The 18,231-nt window shown below is 37.6% G+C and overlaps 2 protein-coding genes across 4 annotated transcripts in view; one reads left to right on the forward strand and one right to left on the reverse strand.

Annotated features, from left to right (window-relative positions):
* LOC149773802 (arsenite methyltransferase-like) overlaps positions 1-18,231 on the reverse strand; it is a 248,677-nt gene that overhangs the window by 9,069 nt on the left and 221,377 nt on the right. The gene's annotated exons all lie outside the window — the stretch shown is intronic.
* On the forward strand, positions 336-2,895 carry LOC149773803 (uncharacterized). Of its 2 annotated transcripts, XM_089945964.1 has the most exons (3): positions 336-489; positions 1,232-2,144; positions 2,652-2,895. In XM_089945964.1, the coding sequence occupies exons 2-3, from the start codon at positions 1,247-1,249 to the stop codon at positions 2,666-2,668; spliced, it is 915 nt and encodes a 304-aa protein (XP_089802090.1). In that variant the 5' UTR covers positions 336-489; positions 1,232-1,246; the 3' UTR covers positions 2,669-2,895. The 2 variants fall into 2 exon arrangements, with proteins under 2 accessions (XP_089802090.1, XP_089802089.1); XM_089945963.1 differs by lacking the exon at positions 336-489 and having other exon boundaries at positions 510-2,144.

Consider the following 18,231-nt stretch of genomic DNA (forward strand, 5'->3'; position numbering starts at 1 on the left):
AACAATTCTGAAAATAGACTTTCATGAAAGAACATCAATCAAAAAGCGACAAAGAAAAACAACTAAAGATGTATCCGTTTTAAATTACAATGCCGCGTTTAAAGTGGTTATTGATGGGCGTAAAGGGCACTTTCACTTTATGAACAGCTAGATAACAATGAATAATTTAAATGTGTGAACATTCTATTATTTAGTGCAATGGACAAAAGAGTTAACTACAAAACATGGAGACATCTGACGTATCTTTGTAATGAATGATGTCAACATAGGTGACATATGTCAAAATAACATGATACAAGATTTACTGTGGTGATTTGCATTTCTTTGATTTGCTGCATAAACATATTTCGAAAAAAAATGTGACTATTCTATGCTGTTTGACATTTAGACAAAGTTATTGATCCTTTTTGGCTGTATAAATACGAGGTTTACTTCTGTTCGGTCACAACCAGCCGCCATATCGTCTTCATTTCCAAGACAAAGAAACAGGTAAAATGTTTACATTTTATGATTTTATTTCCTTTTCTATAGCCTGCACTAGGCTATGTCGTTAGTAACCGTAAACGAAACATTTTTCACGATCTTAAACGTAGCTGATATATTGAATTCGTTAAAGATGTTGTTCATGGTTTTTAATATGGTGCAAGAGATAACAGCATGTGTCAAGCATTTATCTGAGAAATTGGCATTTTCTATTTTATTTAGTGGAAGGGGATTCGTCGTTTTCAGTTTTTCATTATTGATAAAGGAGTGTTTTATCGTTATGTCAGTGTTAAACGTTATGTAACGAGAACATTTCAATGAAATATGAATTTAATCTAAAGATAATAATTACTTTCAGCCCTACTGTTCTTTTGGACTCCAAAAGTATACACAACATTTGAAGACACGCTTACAGTTTCTGTCACCTAACCTAGACCAGTTGAAATGTTTATATAGAGTTGGTAGTACAGTAGCCAGCCCAAATAAATCGTCTGTTAAAAATGGCAGCATTGTCTATAACTGTGTATATCTGCATACATTTTATTAATATAATGCTTTGTTCTTTCAGTAGTGTGCATGTTTGTGAAATAATTTGGCTTCCTTTGATACCTGTTGTTATTTTCTCAGTTAACAAAATACTACGAATTTTACATACATTTGATCGGGAACATAAATATGCATCAATAGTGAAAGTCAAAGGAACTTAATAGACTCTGAATTTCGTAATATGCTATTCCTTTCAATCTAGATCAAAGCAACCAATATGAATGTCACTGGTTTCATTCTCGCTACCTGTGTAGCCCTAGCTTCAGCCATAATAAAAAAGCAACCTGGCTATTCTCATGGACACCACCGTGGTGGTGGTAGTGGCGGCGGTTATCTTTTCGGCGGATCGGGATTAGGGGGCATAGGTGGCGGTGGATATAGCGGTGGATATTCCAAAGGCCATTATGGAGGCGGCGGCGGCGGTGGCGGCGGCGGTGGTGGCTATTATGTAGGCGGCGGATTGGGTGTAGGGTTAGGCGGTTTAGGTGGCGGTGGATATGGTGGATATTCAAGCAGCCAGTATGGAGGCGGAGGAGGCGGTAGTGCTTATTATGGCGGTTACGGATTGGGAGGTGGATTTGGAGGTGGACTAGGATCAGACGGCGGATTAGGCGGAGGCGGCTATTCTGGCAGTAGCGGTAAATATTATGGAGGTGGTGGCATTAGTAGTTATTATGGAGGCGGATTAGGATCAGGCGGCGGATTAGGATTAGGTAGCGGATTAGGTGGAGGGGGCTATTCTGGTAAGCACGGTAAACATTATGGAGGCGGCGGCAGTATTAATTATTATGGCGGCGGAATAGGACAAGGCGGCGGATTAGGATTAGGGGTTGGATTAGGCGGCGGTGGATATTCTGGCGGCGGAATAGGACTAGGCGGTGGATTTGGCTTCGGAATAGGAGGCGGATCGGGATTAGGTGGTGGATATTCTAGCGGCAGTGGATATTCTGGCGGCAGCGGTAAATATTATGGACGTGGCGCTGGCGGCTCGATTACAGGAGGTTTAGGTGGAATTGGAGGAGGATACCATTCATATTCTGGAGGAATTGGTGGAGGAGGAGTAGGAGGATTAGTTGGCAAAGGAATCGGCGGAGGTTCATCGGGGATATACTACCGTACGTAATATAGTATTTTATTTGGATAAATATTTATATGCTGATCAGCTACGAAACACTATGTATTTAACACTTACCGGAAGTGTCTAAGTGTAAACAAATAAACTAGGATGTAGGTAATGAACTTCGGATTGTGAATCGTATCACTAATACTTAATGATATGGCTGATACGCTGTCAAATTAGTTTTTTAAATGTTATTTTGGTTTATGATTTACATTTAAAAACGCGTGTTTAAGTTTACTATTCCGTCTTGCATCTTCATAAAATACTCAGACTTCTTGTATTAAACGTCTCCAATGTGAAACTCTTCCTGTGTCTGATATTTTGTCTCTGAAATGAATCTCTAATCTTGTGAGAAAGTATAAACGTTTGGTATCAAGTGCATCGTCTGCTTATCGTATCTATGCATACGAAGGTACAACTATTGCAAGATTAGATGTATGTGGATCATTTGATAAAAATATACATTTAGCTTCTAATATATGCATTTGTTTTCTCTTTTTAGGTCCCAAAAAATATTAAATTTGGATATTGGATTGACGGATTCTCAACTTGTATTCTTCTGAGACAACATGCATATTTGTGAAATAAACGAACTATGTTTATTCCATTCAAATGGCACAGTATCCATCTTATTATCCGTGCCAATTGTTAATTCACAACTTGCTTATTACGAGTGAAACGTTAATTGTTGTAAAGTTATATGTTTTAAAGTATGGATTTCCTACAATAAAATAGTGGTATATGTACTCATAATTTATGTATTCATTTCACAACCTCCAGTCTGACATATCTGGCAATACAATTCAATCAATGCCTTACTATTTGTACATGTCTTTAGCTTCAAGGCAGGCCTAGAATCAAATTCTGAAAACTTTACAAAAGAGCGAAATAGATGTACATACAATAGCTCTACAATTTGTCGTTTTTAAAGGTGATAAAGGAAGATACTTATATTACACAAAATACAATTTAAATAACAGTGTGAATTAAAGCTGTACATTTTTGTAAACGGTCGAACTAATAAATGTGACAGCTATTTAGGTGTTGTGATACTTAAAAAGTAAACTATTAAAACATAAACTATAAAGGAGAAGAAACATTCTCATCCATTTTTGAGACTTCGTGGTTTATGATCGTAATCACTGTAATTTATCCTTAAACATAAAGATACAATTTGATCAATTGATAAATAGACCATTACGTACAGAGACAAGCAATTAAAGATAGGTACATAGATATATACGGATCGAGATATATATTTGAAGAGGAAGAGATAACTTTTGAGGGTGGGTGGGTTAACAAGTATGGTAAATACAAAAATATATGCTCTTGAATGTTCTACTGATTTAATGGCAAATACGTTGTTATTCTCTTTAACTCTCCATTAATTTATGCAGAAGAGCTCACTAGCTATCTGATTATAGCAGCTATGTTGGAATGCTCGTTAACTTTCCATTTGTTTAGTTTCGAAATTGAATTTACCTACTGATTTTTATAATGTACAAAAGACAATTAATATGACCTGTAGTCTATAGTGAGGCATATCAAAATAATGTTATGCTTTCCATATTATAACTTTAGCACCATCCGAAACATCTTTTAATAGACTGGTACTTAATTAATATAAAATGGCACTAAAGTATCATAATGTTAGCAAATAACCTAGTAAGCAAACAAATGCTTAATATTGGTAATATAAGGATAAGAATCCAATAATGTGACCTTCAATTAGAAATCAGTGTTCTACTTAATATATGGAAGTGTATTATTATCTGTAGCAAACGTAAAGTCAGTTATAATGACTGTCTTATACGAATAACCTAGCACATACCATTTATTACATAATATAATAATTTTGTATTAGAAAATATTATTTCTGAAGGTATATATTTCGTAAAGAAAACTATGTTTGACTGAGTACCCCCAAAACAGGGTATTTGAGCAACGCTGGAAAACAAATGTCATTTTATTTTGTTATTAATTTGTTCCCAACGAAACACTTTTTCATCTATCCATTACTTAGTGAATGAATTAATAACGGACTGACTGACTGAATGAATGAATGCACACATTCACCACTTCATCCAATTACTTATTAATTGAATCGAACCATCTAATCCCACAGTCCCACATAATCTTTCAGTTCCACCGAATCCCATAGTCCCTCCAATTATAATACACCGGATGCTTCTCCGCAGAAGCGAAAAGAAATATAACGAGTCAAAGGTACAAGTGGCTTGCTATAAGCGCTAAACACTTCAGCATATTTTATCTATTTCCAGAATACTTTATAATTAATTCTGATAGCATTTTACTTAAATAGTCATCTGTGGATAACAGTTAATAAATTGCAGTTGCTAGATCAGTTTGCAGTTTTAAATCCCATTAATTACGGGAACGTTAGAAGTGAAATTACAAATTACTACACCGAACATATTTTTATTTATCACAAATAAAAGTCACGAATGAAAGATTATTACTACAATTTGCTAAGATTAATTTGAAATATGTGCACGTCATAAATAATGGTTCGTAATCGAAATAGTAAACCTGCAGACCACTGATGCTCGTATATACTGAATGTGATGTCACACGTCCACTGTCACCAAGATTACGAACACAGCCATATATGGAAAAAATAATCTATATGGAGAGGCAAGGTTCCAAAGCTTTGGACCCAATGAAAAGGTGTGGCATGTGGTAACTTTGTTTAAAAACTGCAACAACCCTTTTCAGAATCATCCAAGCCTCTAGAAAAGAAAGATATCAATCTTAACTGTCAAAGTCAAATTTGTGTTTGTTGTTGAGGAGCTAAAACTGAAATTTGCCTTTCACTTTTTCGCTTTTGATAGTGTGTGTTTATATGTTAGGGTATAATTAAGAGTTTAACGTTGTTTTGTCTGAGTTTATCGAGGTATAAACTGTCAGTTGCCGACTCACACAACAAATGACGCCCGAAGGGCGTTATGTAAGCTGTGTGAGTCGGCAACGGACAGTTTATACCACGATAAACTCAGAAAAAAAACAACGTTAAACTCATATCATTGAAATTTCAATTATTTATTATGTTATTTTGTTTGCATCATTAAAATACAGAAATCTTAATTGAGCGTAGTAATACATGTTTGGGGTTTTATGTTACGTAGCTATTTATTGTATTTGGGATTGTCCTGCTTGATCGTAATAAGGTCATCATAATACCAGTCCTTCAACCAATGGAAGCCAAATGTATTCAATTATGTTTTTTTTTTTTTTGTTAGAATGTTCTTTTCCTTTAATTCTTACTTCGTGTCTGCCTTCACTGACAGTGTTTATCTTATGTCGTACACGTGACTCTATTTATATAAGTGCGTATTCTTAGAAAAGTAGTTCTCCTTAGAGTTCATACAGAAATAAACGCAGTTCATTTTGATCACGTGGTAACATTCTGACCAATGGAAATGTTACTTTTCTTTACCCGCTACTGGCATTGCATATAAACACTTCATATCCTTCCGTGCGTTTGACAGCATGTTTGTATGTTTTTGTGTGCAAGAGTATTATCAATTCTACCTAGCATTTTCTTTTGCATGGTGCTGGGTTGTTTGGATAGTAATCAAACAATTCTTGCTGAACTGCTTATGTGAAGTAACTGGACAGTACTAAACATGGGTGCAGGATTGCATATGGGACGTGTTTTGATAGGAATAACAATTGGTAATGGATTTTTAATGTTGTATTTAATATTTTATTTCAAAATCTTGAGGTATACTATATTGTTTACAAATTTGGTTCGGATAAAATTCTGGTAGTCCACTTAAGATATTTAAAGGTAAAGTTCTGGTGTATAGTACCTTTCACTGGAGGTTCCCCGAGTGGCCGAGTGGTCTAAAGCGCTCACCGTTCCGGATCACTGCCATCTCACCTCTGTCTGCGTGGGTTCGAGTCTCAGGCTTGGCTAACGTGGGTATGTGAGAAAGCCTGCCAGTAGCTTCTCGTGGGTCGGTGGTTCTTCCCGGAGTTTTCCTGGGTTCTTCCTCCACCAGTTATACTGGCCGCCATGTATATCCTATCTTGTGTTGAAAAATGGCATTAAACACAACAACAACAACAATAACCTTTCACTGGACAGCTACCACCCGCCTCAAACTGGGCAGGCCCCAGCCAATAAGGTGCCGTCCCGCCACAGTTCCCCTGCCTTGCTGAGTGCGTAAGGCTTAAGGTACGTGAGTACCTGACAAGCAGACTGCAACTACTGCACCAAGAAATAACAAAAGAAAACCAACAAGGAAACCTCCAATCCTCAAGCTATATACCTGGAATGTCCGGACCATGCTGACTGGGCTTTCAGATGTTCTCCAGACATTCAGAACCCCCGCATTTTAAGGGGTTTTGGGTCATAATGTTAACCATCTAATTGTCTAAGGAAAAGTTTCGGTTCTATAGCGTTCATTTTACACGGCATGGAAGGCACTCAGTCTCTGTCCCCCACACATGGTTCTTGTTACATGTTCTGCATTATTTATTATAAGATGTAGCTTAGGCTTTGTAGATACGTCAGGGTCCTGTTCGTATCTATGAAGCTTACTTTGTAATGCAAAGTAAGACGAGGAAGATATAATTCTATTGAACTGTTTATTGTATACATACGCAGGTTGTCGAGTGAATCTCTGTTCTTTATTTTTATTGATTGGTTAGTGTAGTAGCACTTTTTTCACATTGTGTTAGCCAAGTGCCCATGCCAAGGATATATCGTAAGCAGCCGACTTTTGATATCGGAAACAGCCGGTCTTTGGATTACGAGTATGACGTTCTACCAGCTGATAAATTTGTTTGTATTATGTGCGAGTGAGCATGGGCATCTTTAGGGGTTCTACGGTAATGTACGTAATTATGATAGACACGAAAACGTCTTACTGTGGCACTTAATCTTCATTTGTGTCCGTGACTATTAATCTAGAAGAATGCGTTTGGTATGTGACATGTTGCCTGGAGGTAATACATTTCTGGGTAAACATTCAAATAATATCTTTATAATTTCAAAACTTGGACACAAAATATGAAACCGCAAGTTGGGGAAAAATTGGCTTAGAAAAGGGATTGTGACTGTAGCTGTGATTGTGTCATGGGTAAGGGATTGTGACTGTAGCTGTGACTGTCGCAAGGATAAGGGATTGTGACTGTAGCTGTGTGCCAAACAATCCTATTAGGTGATAAGAATTAAACGCGAGATTTTATATGATTAGATGTATGCCAACGTTTTCGGCTTTACTATGGAGACAAAATTGCCACCTGTTATTAATTTCACGAATTGTCATAAATATTACCACGTTAGCACACTTGCATTTTGTACGATAAGTATGTAGCCAGAAAAATAGAACTATTCATTGAACAGATTCATTATGTTGCTGATACTATGCTAAATGAAATTAGAGCACACGCACACACACACACACAACAGTCCCCCATATATATATATATATATATATATATATATATATATATATATATATATATATATATATATATATATATATATATATTCTGTTCACTCTATTCTATACAAAAGCTCATTTTCGAAATGAATGTATGCATATCAATCATATGCAATTAAAACAAATGCTGCCAAAGTGATTTTATGCTGGAGAAGCTTACATTTTCTCGGCTGTTTCGACAATTTTGCTAACGTTTTGGTTTTCTTTTTCTTTGTTAAACCATATCACTGTTTAACATCTAGTCCCAGCCTAATATAGAATTTGAACAGTCTGCTAATGTCAGCGTTTCGCTGACCAATTAAACAAGCTGAGCAAGTCCAAAAGTGCTGAACGTTGTCAATACCCCTTACTTTTTATTCATTTGCAGAATCGATAAAACATGACGGTTTGGACTATTTCTCGTCATCTGTCAAGATGGTTTATAACATTTACACAATATTCGAATTCAGGGCCAGTTCTGGAACATAAGGACCGATCCACCCCATAATTTGAGTGAATATTATGTATATTTGATTTAATTATATCTGATTTAATATATATTTATTTCAATTTAACTGTTTATTTGTCTGTTTTATTTTTTTATTTTTCATTATATGCTATTGTATTGTAAATTTATTCACTAGAGATGATACTTTTTCCGGAAAATAGTTTGACCTTGACTGTTCGTTTTAGTAAACACAACGTTTTGATCTAGATCCTAACCTTGATTCAAAACTAGTCGCAACCATGTAAATAAGTTCTTTTTTATTTTAAAATGATTGGTTGTTGTCGAAGTCATGATGGGACTACTCATTTAAGATGCAAACAATTTTTATTCTTAGAGTAAAATGATTGGTTTTCGGAGGAGTGTGACCATGTTGGGAATCTTGGCACGTTCAAGCATCTCGGTATTTGTTACTCTATCTCTCCAGGTGATCCGAGTATGCATCAGAGGCATCGTATGTGAAAGGCGCTCAGTATTTTCTCTTGTGATGCGTACAGAGTCCAGGTTTCACTGGCGTACAGGAGAGTGCTTATCACGTAGGCACGGTACACGGAGATCTTAGTGTTCAGGGTCAGCATGCTGTTGTTCCACACTCTCTGCGACAGGCTGGAGAGAGTTGTTGATGCCTTTTCGATCCGCTTGTTGGGCTCAACATCAAGCGAGAGGTTGTTGGTGATGGTAGAGCCGTGGTACGTGAACTGACTGACCACCACAAGTTCGTAGTTGTTGATGACGATGCTTGGAGGGGGGGGGGGTCCGGGTCCTGAATCATCACGTTTGTTTTCTTTAGACTGATGGTCAACCCAAACTCATCGCCTGCTTTAGCAAAGCGGTCCATCAGGCGCTTTAGCTCAGCTTCTGTGTGAATGGCTAGAGCAGCAGCATCTGCGAAGAGCATGTCCCTGATGGTTGCTTCACGCACTTTGCTCTTTGCCTTCAGTCGTGTCAGGTTGAACAGTCTGCCCTCTGATCGCGTTTGCAGGTAGATCCCTTCTGTGGACGTCCCAAAGGCGTGCTTAAGCAGGACTTCGCCGAAGATGCCGAAGAGCGTGGGGGCAAGGACGCAGCCCTGTTTCTCTCCACTGCGGATGTCAAAGGGGTCGGATGTTGAACAATCGAGCTTCACTGTGCCTTTCAAGTCATCGTGAAAAGACTGGATCATGCTTACCAGCTCTGCAGCTTTGGAGGGCATCTAATTGTCACCAGGATTGTGAAGAGTCCGTCTCTGCTGACCAGATCGAACGCATTGGTGAGATCTATAAAGGCCAGGAAGAGGGGTCTGTGTTGTTCTATGCATTTCTCATGCAATTGCCTGACGAAGAAGATCATGTCCACTGTTCTCCTCTCTGTGCGGAACCCTCACTGCGACTTTGGATACACTCTGTCAGCAAGCGTTTGCAGTCTGTTCAGGATAAGGGATATGCCCCTGTAGTTGTTTCAGTAGCTTCTGTCGCCCTTGTTCTTGTACAGGGTTACGATGTTGGCGTCTCTCATGTCCTGATGCACTGGGATATATATAGATGGGAAACAAAGCCAAGTGACTCAAACAAGAATATCCATGAAGTAGTGCCTAAATCGAAATTCCTTATCTGATCTAATTGTGAATGTTGTATTTTGTACTTTAGATCAACAAATCTTGCATATAGTTTCTGGGGTAGTTTGACATTCCTCCAGGGATATGAGGTGGACTGGACCTTTTAATAGCTGAATAATTGTATAAATTGTCTCGATCGAATTTTGCATCACACTCTCTGTCAGTGTCATATCATCTGCGTGCATAACCAGGTTCCTGATTTTCAGCACCTGCAAAAAGCTCATTAACATATTTAACCTCTATATGAAGGATACATATCTATACAGAGACGACCAGTATAATATAAACAAGACTATCACTAACAAAGTAGGCATATCAATATTATATAGAAGTAATTAGCTATGGGTTGACGGATGCATACAAAATAAATCCTTTAACGGCAACACGTTTGCTCAGCCCAATTCGTAAGTCGTGTAGAAACTAAGGCATTAGTACAAGCCATGGTTGCTGTCTAAACATTCATGCAGGCTAGAGATAATCTCTTACGCAAGTTTACCGTGAGCAGAGAGAAGACCTGGCATCTTGAATTGGCACAGGCGTTGGATAGCGCTACTTCCCACCTAGGTGTTACAGCTTTGTCCTAGATCAGAGTAACCGCGAGGGAACGGGGCGTGTTCTAAATCCGTCCCCACGTGGAAATCCGTCCCCAGCGAGAAGGACAATGTACGCTAAGTTTGATTGGATCGAATCAAAGAGACGTCCAATCGGAATTGAGATTGAGGGTCTGATAACAATTTCAATCCGAATTATAACTTCTAACTAGCAAGTGAAAATTTAGTCTCGCCTAGGAAGATCGATGAACAATATAGGGTTACTCCGAGAGAGCCACTCGTAATTTGGCGGCAAAACTTAGAGAGAATATTCTAAGGAAAGACAAAGCTTCGTAAACGTTAAGTTATTAAGGCATTGTAATTGTAATTATGTTTAGTATGTATAATTAATTAATAGTATCGTTTTAGTACGTATAATTACCTTTGTAGTGTTAGTTTACATGCGTATTTGATAAATGAGTTTGAGTATTATGTAGAGAATTGTGTAGATTGTTAGATTGTAGCCAGAATTAATTTTGTAATTCGCTAATTTGTTACTTCATAGTAAACTAGTGCATTTATTCATGTGATATGCTAGATTTTACACATGCTTAATTGTGAATTTGGAAAATGGCTGAAGTGTGTAATATTAGTTAATATGGACGTATGGTTATTTGAATACTTGTGTACTTTATATGAGTTGTAATGTAAAGAAATACGTCTGATTACTGTGATATTGTTTAGTATAACGGGATTTGGAATATGTACTCATGTGACGTAATTTATTGATGTATGTATGAGAAGTAATGGATTCCGTGCTTTTATTTCGACGTTGTTTTACCATACAAGGACGAATGAGTATTTCGATGTGAATCAATGAGTGACAGAAGAAATGTAATAGCCGTTATCTGATGATAGGCTGGGTGTATTGTGAGGTGAGAGGGCTTAGGAAAATATTGTACTGTCATTGTATTTTCACAGGAAGCTTTTGGGGGCACAGAACTTCCGGTTAAGTTAAGTCCCGAGTCTCTAAGAGGGGAGACGGAAGTGCGACTAACAGAACCGTCGGAGTCGACAAGACTAGTCGGTATAGAGTCGAGGAGGAGGATGAGGAAAAGGAGTCGAGGAAGATGAGGAAAAGAAGTCGAGGAGGAGAAAGTGGGGAAGGAGGAGGAGTATCGAGGAGTCGGTGGAGAAAAGAAATTTGTAGAAAATCGGGAGCAAGATGAGAAGGAATTTTAAGAATAGGAAAGGAGAATGCACAGATGAGTAGAATACAAAGACAGGTTGAAAGCTATCTCACACACTACAAATCAAATGATGCATTATGCTTTCACAGGGTCGAGCGGCAGGAGAGTACTTCGTAAATCCAATCAGTTGACTATTGAATTGTTATTAAATTGTTATTCGTTAAATTTAACTTTTTTGTATATTGAATTATTTAACCGTCTGCATTGCTGACTGGATGTTCGGAGCTTTACATTTATCTTTCACTAATTTAACTTCCAACCAAAATCGAGCCTAGGTGGGACTTCTATAAGAATTAAAATAAAATATTGGAAGCACCCCACCCCATACATACCACAGTGACGGCATAAAAAAAACTCACGTCACAAACAGTATTAAAAGAAATTGGATATCTGTTTGTTTTTGTACACTAGTTTTTGTTAACAAAATCTTTAAGACATACTAACCTCACCTGCCAGAAAAAGACCATGCATGGACATTTTTCCTGGATAATTTCGATGAATATAACGAAAACATGTACAGTTGCGCATCAGGTTCATAGGGGTCGTCCATTAATTATGTCAACAAAATGGGGGGGGTAGGGGGTTTGAAGAAGTTTGACAATTTTTTACATGGGGAGGGGGGAGTTCAAGATAAATTGACGTCAACAATGTTCTTTTTTACAATAAATTTAATAAATCAAAGAATAGGAAATTAGTCGGTGCGTTGGTATGGCACACACTCGCTCGCCGTCAACAGCCCACCAGTTTTATCCTAAACCGGTTGAGCTCTTGCCAAGGAAGTCATAGTCTTGCATCATCATATTTTGTTTTTATTCAATGTAGATTGTAGACTGTAGACAGATTAACTACATATGGTATTAATCTGAAGAAATTAATGAATCAGCCACTATGGCCATTATAACAATTGAGGAACATTTGGCTTCCCCATGAGAAGATGATAGAAGCTAGAATATAAGGTCTCGATTTTTTCATGAATTCAAAGTGTTATAGTCAATTTGAAATCTGTTAAACAAGTAAAAAAAATGTATTAAAATTTATTTGCAGACCTTTTAATTTCCATAATTCTATTTTTATCATAAAACCCAGCGGTATAAAATATTGTTAGTTTGGTGGGGGGGGGGGGGTGTAAAAAAATTTGACATAATTTTATTGGGGGGTCACTGAAAGTTTGACAGTTGTTGAGAAGGGGGGGAGGGGGGGTAAAAAATTGCCTAAAAATTGTTGACATAATTAATGGACGTCCCCATAAGAGCCTGGATATCGCTCATTTTTGGAAATAAACACCTTGGCACATTTCCATGGACAAAGTGTCCGATTTGTAACATCGCAATTGTTCCAACAGATGTTTCACGAAGTAGAATTACTGTGAAGGGAAAGCAACAGTTTCATCTATTCACTGCAAATTCCAGATGGACACGGTCTTCGATATTCCCACATTCCCTGCGTTTTATTCCACATGATGTTGTTGTAACTGCAGCTGTTACAGCGAGGCAGTGACCCTAGTACTCCTTTGTGGATATTCCCCACTAGGACCTTGTGCATGGCATTAATTTCATTTTGAATGAAGTTTTAAAGGCCTTCCTTCATATAGTATAGGGCAAGAACAACTTTTATCCAGTTCTTATAACGATCACCAACTATATTCACTCATTTGCCCGTCAGGTGTAGAGTCCTCGGCTGTAACTGAAAAAATATAATTTTGGTAATTTACTTAGTAAATTTGGTTTCTGAATACCAGCTGTTTTTCATCTCACCCCATAAAATGTCAGCACGGCGAGGTATGATATCATTCATTGTTAAAGTGTTGTACTTTCCTTTTTGGGGCCTTACTTTCGTAATTAAGTCCAGAGTATTAGAAAAATGCTGGTAGATTCATTTCCCTGTTATCACCATAAGTTTTTCCTCATTTGGTTTATGATGCTATATCTGAGAATTGACTGCTTGAACTTTGGGGGTTTTCGCTCTTATTTCTAATATCAATCTCCGAATCTCATTTTCTTTGTGTGGCGATATCATTTTTGTCACTGTAATTATTCTTCCCTTCGGTGAAATGGTGTACGGTATGTATATCTTCTGATACAAGGGCACTATGTGTTTGAGGCACATGTTCTACTAATCGACCCTCGGGGCAACCATGTCTTTTCTTTTCTCTTTGCTTTATCAAACAGAGCTTGGCGAGTATCTTTTAGACCTTTCACACAAACATTCATTTCATTTTAGCTTTGAAAGCGATTTTATTGAGTGCTCCTGACTTGAGTGTGACCTGCGTATAAATACGTAGATTTATTTTTTCCACATCAGAATGTTATTCTGCCTATGCGGTTTGCGGTACCAATAGAACATCATTATGAACGACGATGACGACGACATCGTCAGTGGTAGTATCAGCTAGAGTTTCATTTCTCTTTTCACTTTCGCTTGTATTCTCCAGAAGGATTCACATTTTGTAAACTTAGATCAGGCTTTATATTTATACTGTTCTCACCTTCAATGTCTAACACATCTTTAACAACATCAAAATAACTACGTAAGAACCTTTATGAAGAGATGTGATGAAATCTGGTTTAGTGCCAAAAACAATGATTATCGGTCGCTTAAGGACCCGCAATAAAGATTATGTGACGTGAAGAACCAATAAAATCACGTGGTCTAGGCGGAAGAGAGTACGGCTGTACATGTGCCTAAGCGTCACTAGGCTAATAATCTCGATAGTGGACAGACGGTTGCTTTGTTGATTAAGTCTCAGTCTATTCCTACTAATAACAATGAGCCTAACTTTCTTTGATGAACTTTAATAATCGAATAAACAAGCGTGCCTCATCAAAAGGACTTGCTGTGTTTACTCGTCCACATGTATTCAAAAGGTTATCTTACAGGACGAAGAATCCATGGAAGATAAAGTTGAAATCGTAAATGTTCTTAAATCCGTTTGTGTGTCTATATATATATATATATATATATATATATATATATATATATATATATATATATATATATATTCATATCTCATCGTTTGTTTTCGATTTGGCAATAATATGTACTCATACAATAAAGCATGTACGTTAAATAACCTCAATATAAAAATACAATTAGGGGTGTAGTGCCAAGGGCGCCAGAGGCGGCGTTAGGAGTAATTTGGGCCTAGGGCCGACCATGACCGCGCGGGGCCAGAGTATCGGTATTTCGATTGGTTACGAAGTTGACTAAGTTGACTTCGCAACATTGCGTGCAATCGTGCGGCATGTATCAGCGTTTCCAATTTACCGGAGAACATAGCTTGACAAACTCATAAGGACGAACTTAGGCCTGAAGCGCGGGGCCCCCTCAAGAGCGGGAACTGTGGCGGTCGCCCCACTTGCCACCCCCAAACTCCGTTCATGAAGGGCGCCCACATAAATTCTTCCGGGGGTAGGGTGGCAAAGATGTAATGGTCAGCAGTTAAGTTAAGTTCAGCAGCTGAATGGACGGACAAACTGATTACTATACTGTTCCGCCGACTTCATCGAGCAGGGCGTCTTAGAATGGATGTTGATAAAGATTTCGGTGGGTATATTGGTATATTGAATGACTTTCAAAACTTAGAACAACATTGTCCAAGGAATCTGTTTCTATCTTCTTTCTTAAAAATGTTGAGATCTTATATTCACGTCGTTTACCCCTTAATAATAGCTCACAAAGTGCTAATGTGATATAATGATGAATACCATAAATGACAGCATGGTAAGTTGTTATACGGTACTCAATCAGAACACAAGCGCACTCTCCATGCCTCTACCGGCCCCACTATTTCTCTAACAATGCTTAGTGTTTCTCTTAACCGCGTCATATATTTTATACAAAATGAAATCTTACGTTTTTTTAAGGCTAATGCTTCAGAATGAAATTTTAAAGTTCCAGTTTGAATCCACGACTCGATGCTGATGTGGTGTATGATTAGAAACAAAGGAACAACATTGCATCTACTTGTCTTGCAACTGTTTCCGTTTGTATGTTGCAATTGTTTAGCACGCACAGAGAGAGAGAGAGAGAGAGAGAGAGAGAGAGAGAGATAGAGAGAGACTAATATGGTGTGCGTGTAGTACTGGGGTGAGAAACTCGGCATGATATGGCTAACAAAAGGCACAATGTAAGGCTTATGCTGACCGTGAGTAAAGAAATCATATGAATGATCAAGTTTCAAAGAAATAACGAAAAACAAAATGAATCAAGCGCGAAAAGGCGTCATATAAAGATAAAAATTATTGTATTAACGAAAACATTTCTAGTAATAACTAGAATGTTGCTTTTAATTGCAATATATTTCTTACGCGTTCATAGGAGGTCCCAATTAACCTCTTGTACTTGGCACAGGCTTGTTCACCTGTCTGGATAAGACAGGAGCGATTTCGCTAAGTCTTTTTTTAAAAATGGTTGTTGTGGACAATTTTCCATAACGTTTTGACCTAAATTCTGTTAAATCAACAAAATACTACATTATATATAATTTGTGTTGCTTCATGCTGTAGAGAAATGACTATAACTAGAAATGGCTTCAGTTTTTGTGGATTGTTGTAACGCCAACAGTATGTTGTACAACAAAAGGCTGATTAATGCGTTGCCAACAGTGCTTTTGTAACACTTAGTCAAAATTGATGAGTTGTTCTATGGCGAACAGTATTTCGTTTAACGATTGTCCAACGTTGCTGAATTATTGTCACACCAAAAGTACTATTTACAACAATGACCTAACGTTGGCGGTTTGTTGTAAAATTTAACAGTTGACGGCCTACATTAAAGTTTTAACATAGTTAGTGAAAGATTGTCCCAAACAAACAAAACAGCTTTTTCACGAATGGTGTTCATGACGAATTGATCGTCTACAGTTGTTACAATAGTAAAGGTTCGTCTAACAATTTAAAGTTTCATCCAGTGTTCGGGGATGGGGACCAGTAAATACTGCAGCTCAGTTATATAAATGAAGCATACGCTGACAGCAGAATGAGTTTACGAATTTCTGTTATACAGGTGTGTTACGCAATTTTATGAAAGGTCGGGATTCAAGAGTAACAAATTTACAAACACAATTTTGGTCATTTTCGAAAACAAAAAAGAATTATCAGATGTTTAGGCACCCCAAGACCTCTGGCGCACGGGGCAACTGCTCTGTTTATCTCCCAGCCCCCGTTAGTATGCTACTACACACACACACACACACACACACACATGACCTTAGCCTTAGAACGATTTAAAACTAGGTTGAGTCCTTGGAATTTAGTTCGTCTTCCTTGTTTCCAAACTTTAATATACCTGTTTAGTCTTCAATCCCTTATTTCCTCGTTCATGAAACTATATAATCTCTTGTTGGAAGTATATGTGCACCGCAAATCATTTCTGCCCTTATAGATTTGCTCTCAAAAGATAATGAAGAAAGAACTACTATCTTTACCTTAAGTATATTTTGTATATTTAATTTACAAAACAAAAGGTCAATATAATTTATAATGTTATAAATTGTATCTCAAACACTTTATCTTGTAGAACAGTGGAACACGTTTTACAAGTTAATCGACAGAACTAGAAGGATTTTTTATTGTTGTTGTTCCAGGGTTTAACGCCATTTTTCAGCACAAGATAGGCTATACATCGCGGCCAGTATAACTGGTGGAGGAAGAACCCTGGAAAACCCAGGGAAGAACCACCAACCCACGAGAAGCTAATGGAAGGCTTTCCCACGTACCCACGATAGCCGAGCCTTGGACTCGAACCCACGCAGAAAGAGGTGAGATGGCAGTGATCCGGAACAGTGAGCACTGCAAATTTTGTGGGCTTAGAGGAACGTATCAAACGTAATAAAATGATTTGTATCGGAATAATATGACACTCAGTAACAAAATGAAATTGAATTTTGTAGTCCGTTGAGCTGGAAAGGGTTGAGATTACTATTGTATACTACCTTCCTAAAAGACGATTGATTGTAAGTGTTGCCTACCTAAAATCTGGTTCCGTATTCTTGAAATGTTTTAAGCACAACTTAAGCTCAAGCTAAAAATCAGAAATTGATGTATTATAGCTTTGTTCAAAATTAAGTTAGTTTAGTAGAACTTTCAGGATTTTCTAAAGTTCTGTTCCTCTATTAACCTGGAGTGGGGTATTTATATTCTTTTGGAGAGGGATCTCGGTTTGGGTTGGGGGGGGGGGGGGCTTTTGTTGCTTTTAAGGGCACTTTCAGCGCATGTTTGGTCCATATCATGCAGAGGAAGATTGGAGCTAAATCCGTTTCCCAAGAACAAACCGATACAGCCAGTGGAGGCAGACCCGGGCGTGTATCACGGATTCGTTATAACCAATAATGTGCTAAAAGTGTCGTTAACAGACAAAAGAAGTTAACAAATGAAAAATAAAATAATAAAAATAAATTGTATCACTGTTACCGAGTATGTGACCCATTCAAATGGTTAGTAAACAAAAAATACCCTTCCGAAATTCAAATCTGGTTCCAATTAATGACTTTTGGACACTTGAAACTTTACGAAAGTTTAGATTCAACAGTTAAGTTGGTGTACACTGTGAAGCTTGAACTTGACGTATATTTCTGCTCAGCAATCGGTTTTGTAACTGACCATTGTAATATTTTTACTTTCTTTTTTTATTTTTTATCTCTTTCAAGAAAAAAATGAAGTACCGCTTATACATTTCTTATACGTCCGATACGGTTTATTTCTTTTATTGCACATTTGAATCCGAACCATATCTTATGAACTCAGCCGAGTA

This window comes from Sinohyriopsis cumingii, unplaced genomic scaffold (assembly GCF_028554795.1).
Source record: "Sinohyriopsis cumingii isolate HCF-2022 unplaced genomic scaffold, ASM2855479v2 utg000552l, whole genome shotgun sequence".
Lineage (NCBI taxonomy): Eukaryota > Metazoa > Mollusca > Bivalvia > Unionida > Unionidae > Sinohyriopsis > Sinohyriopsis cumingii.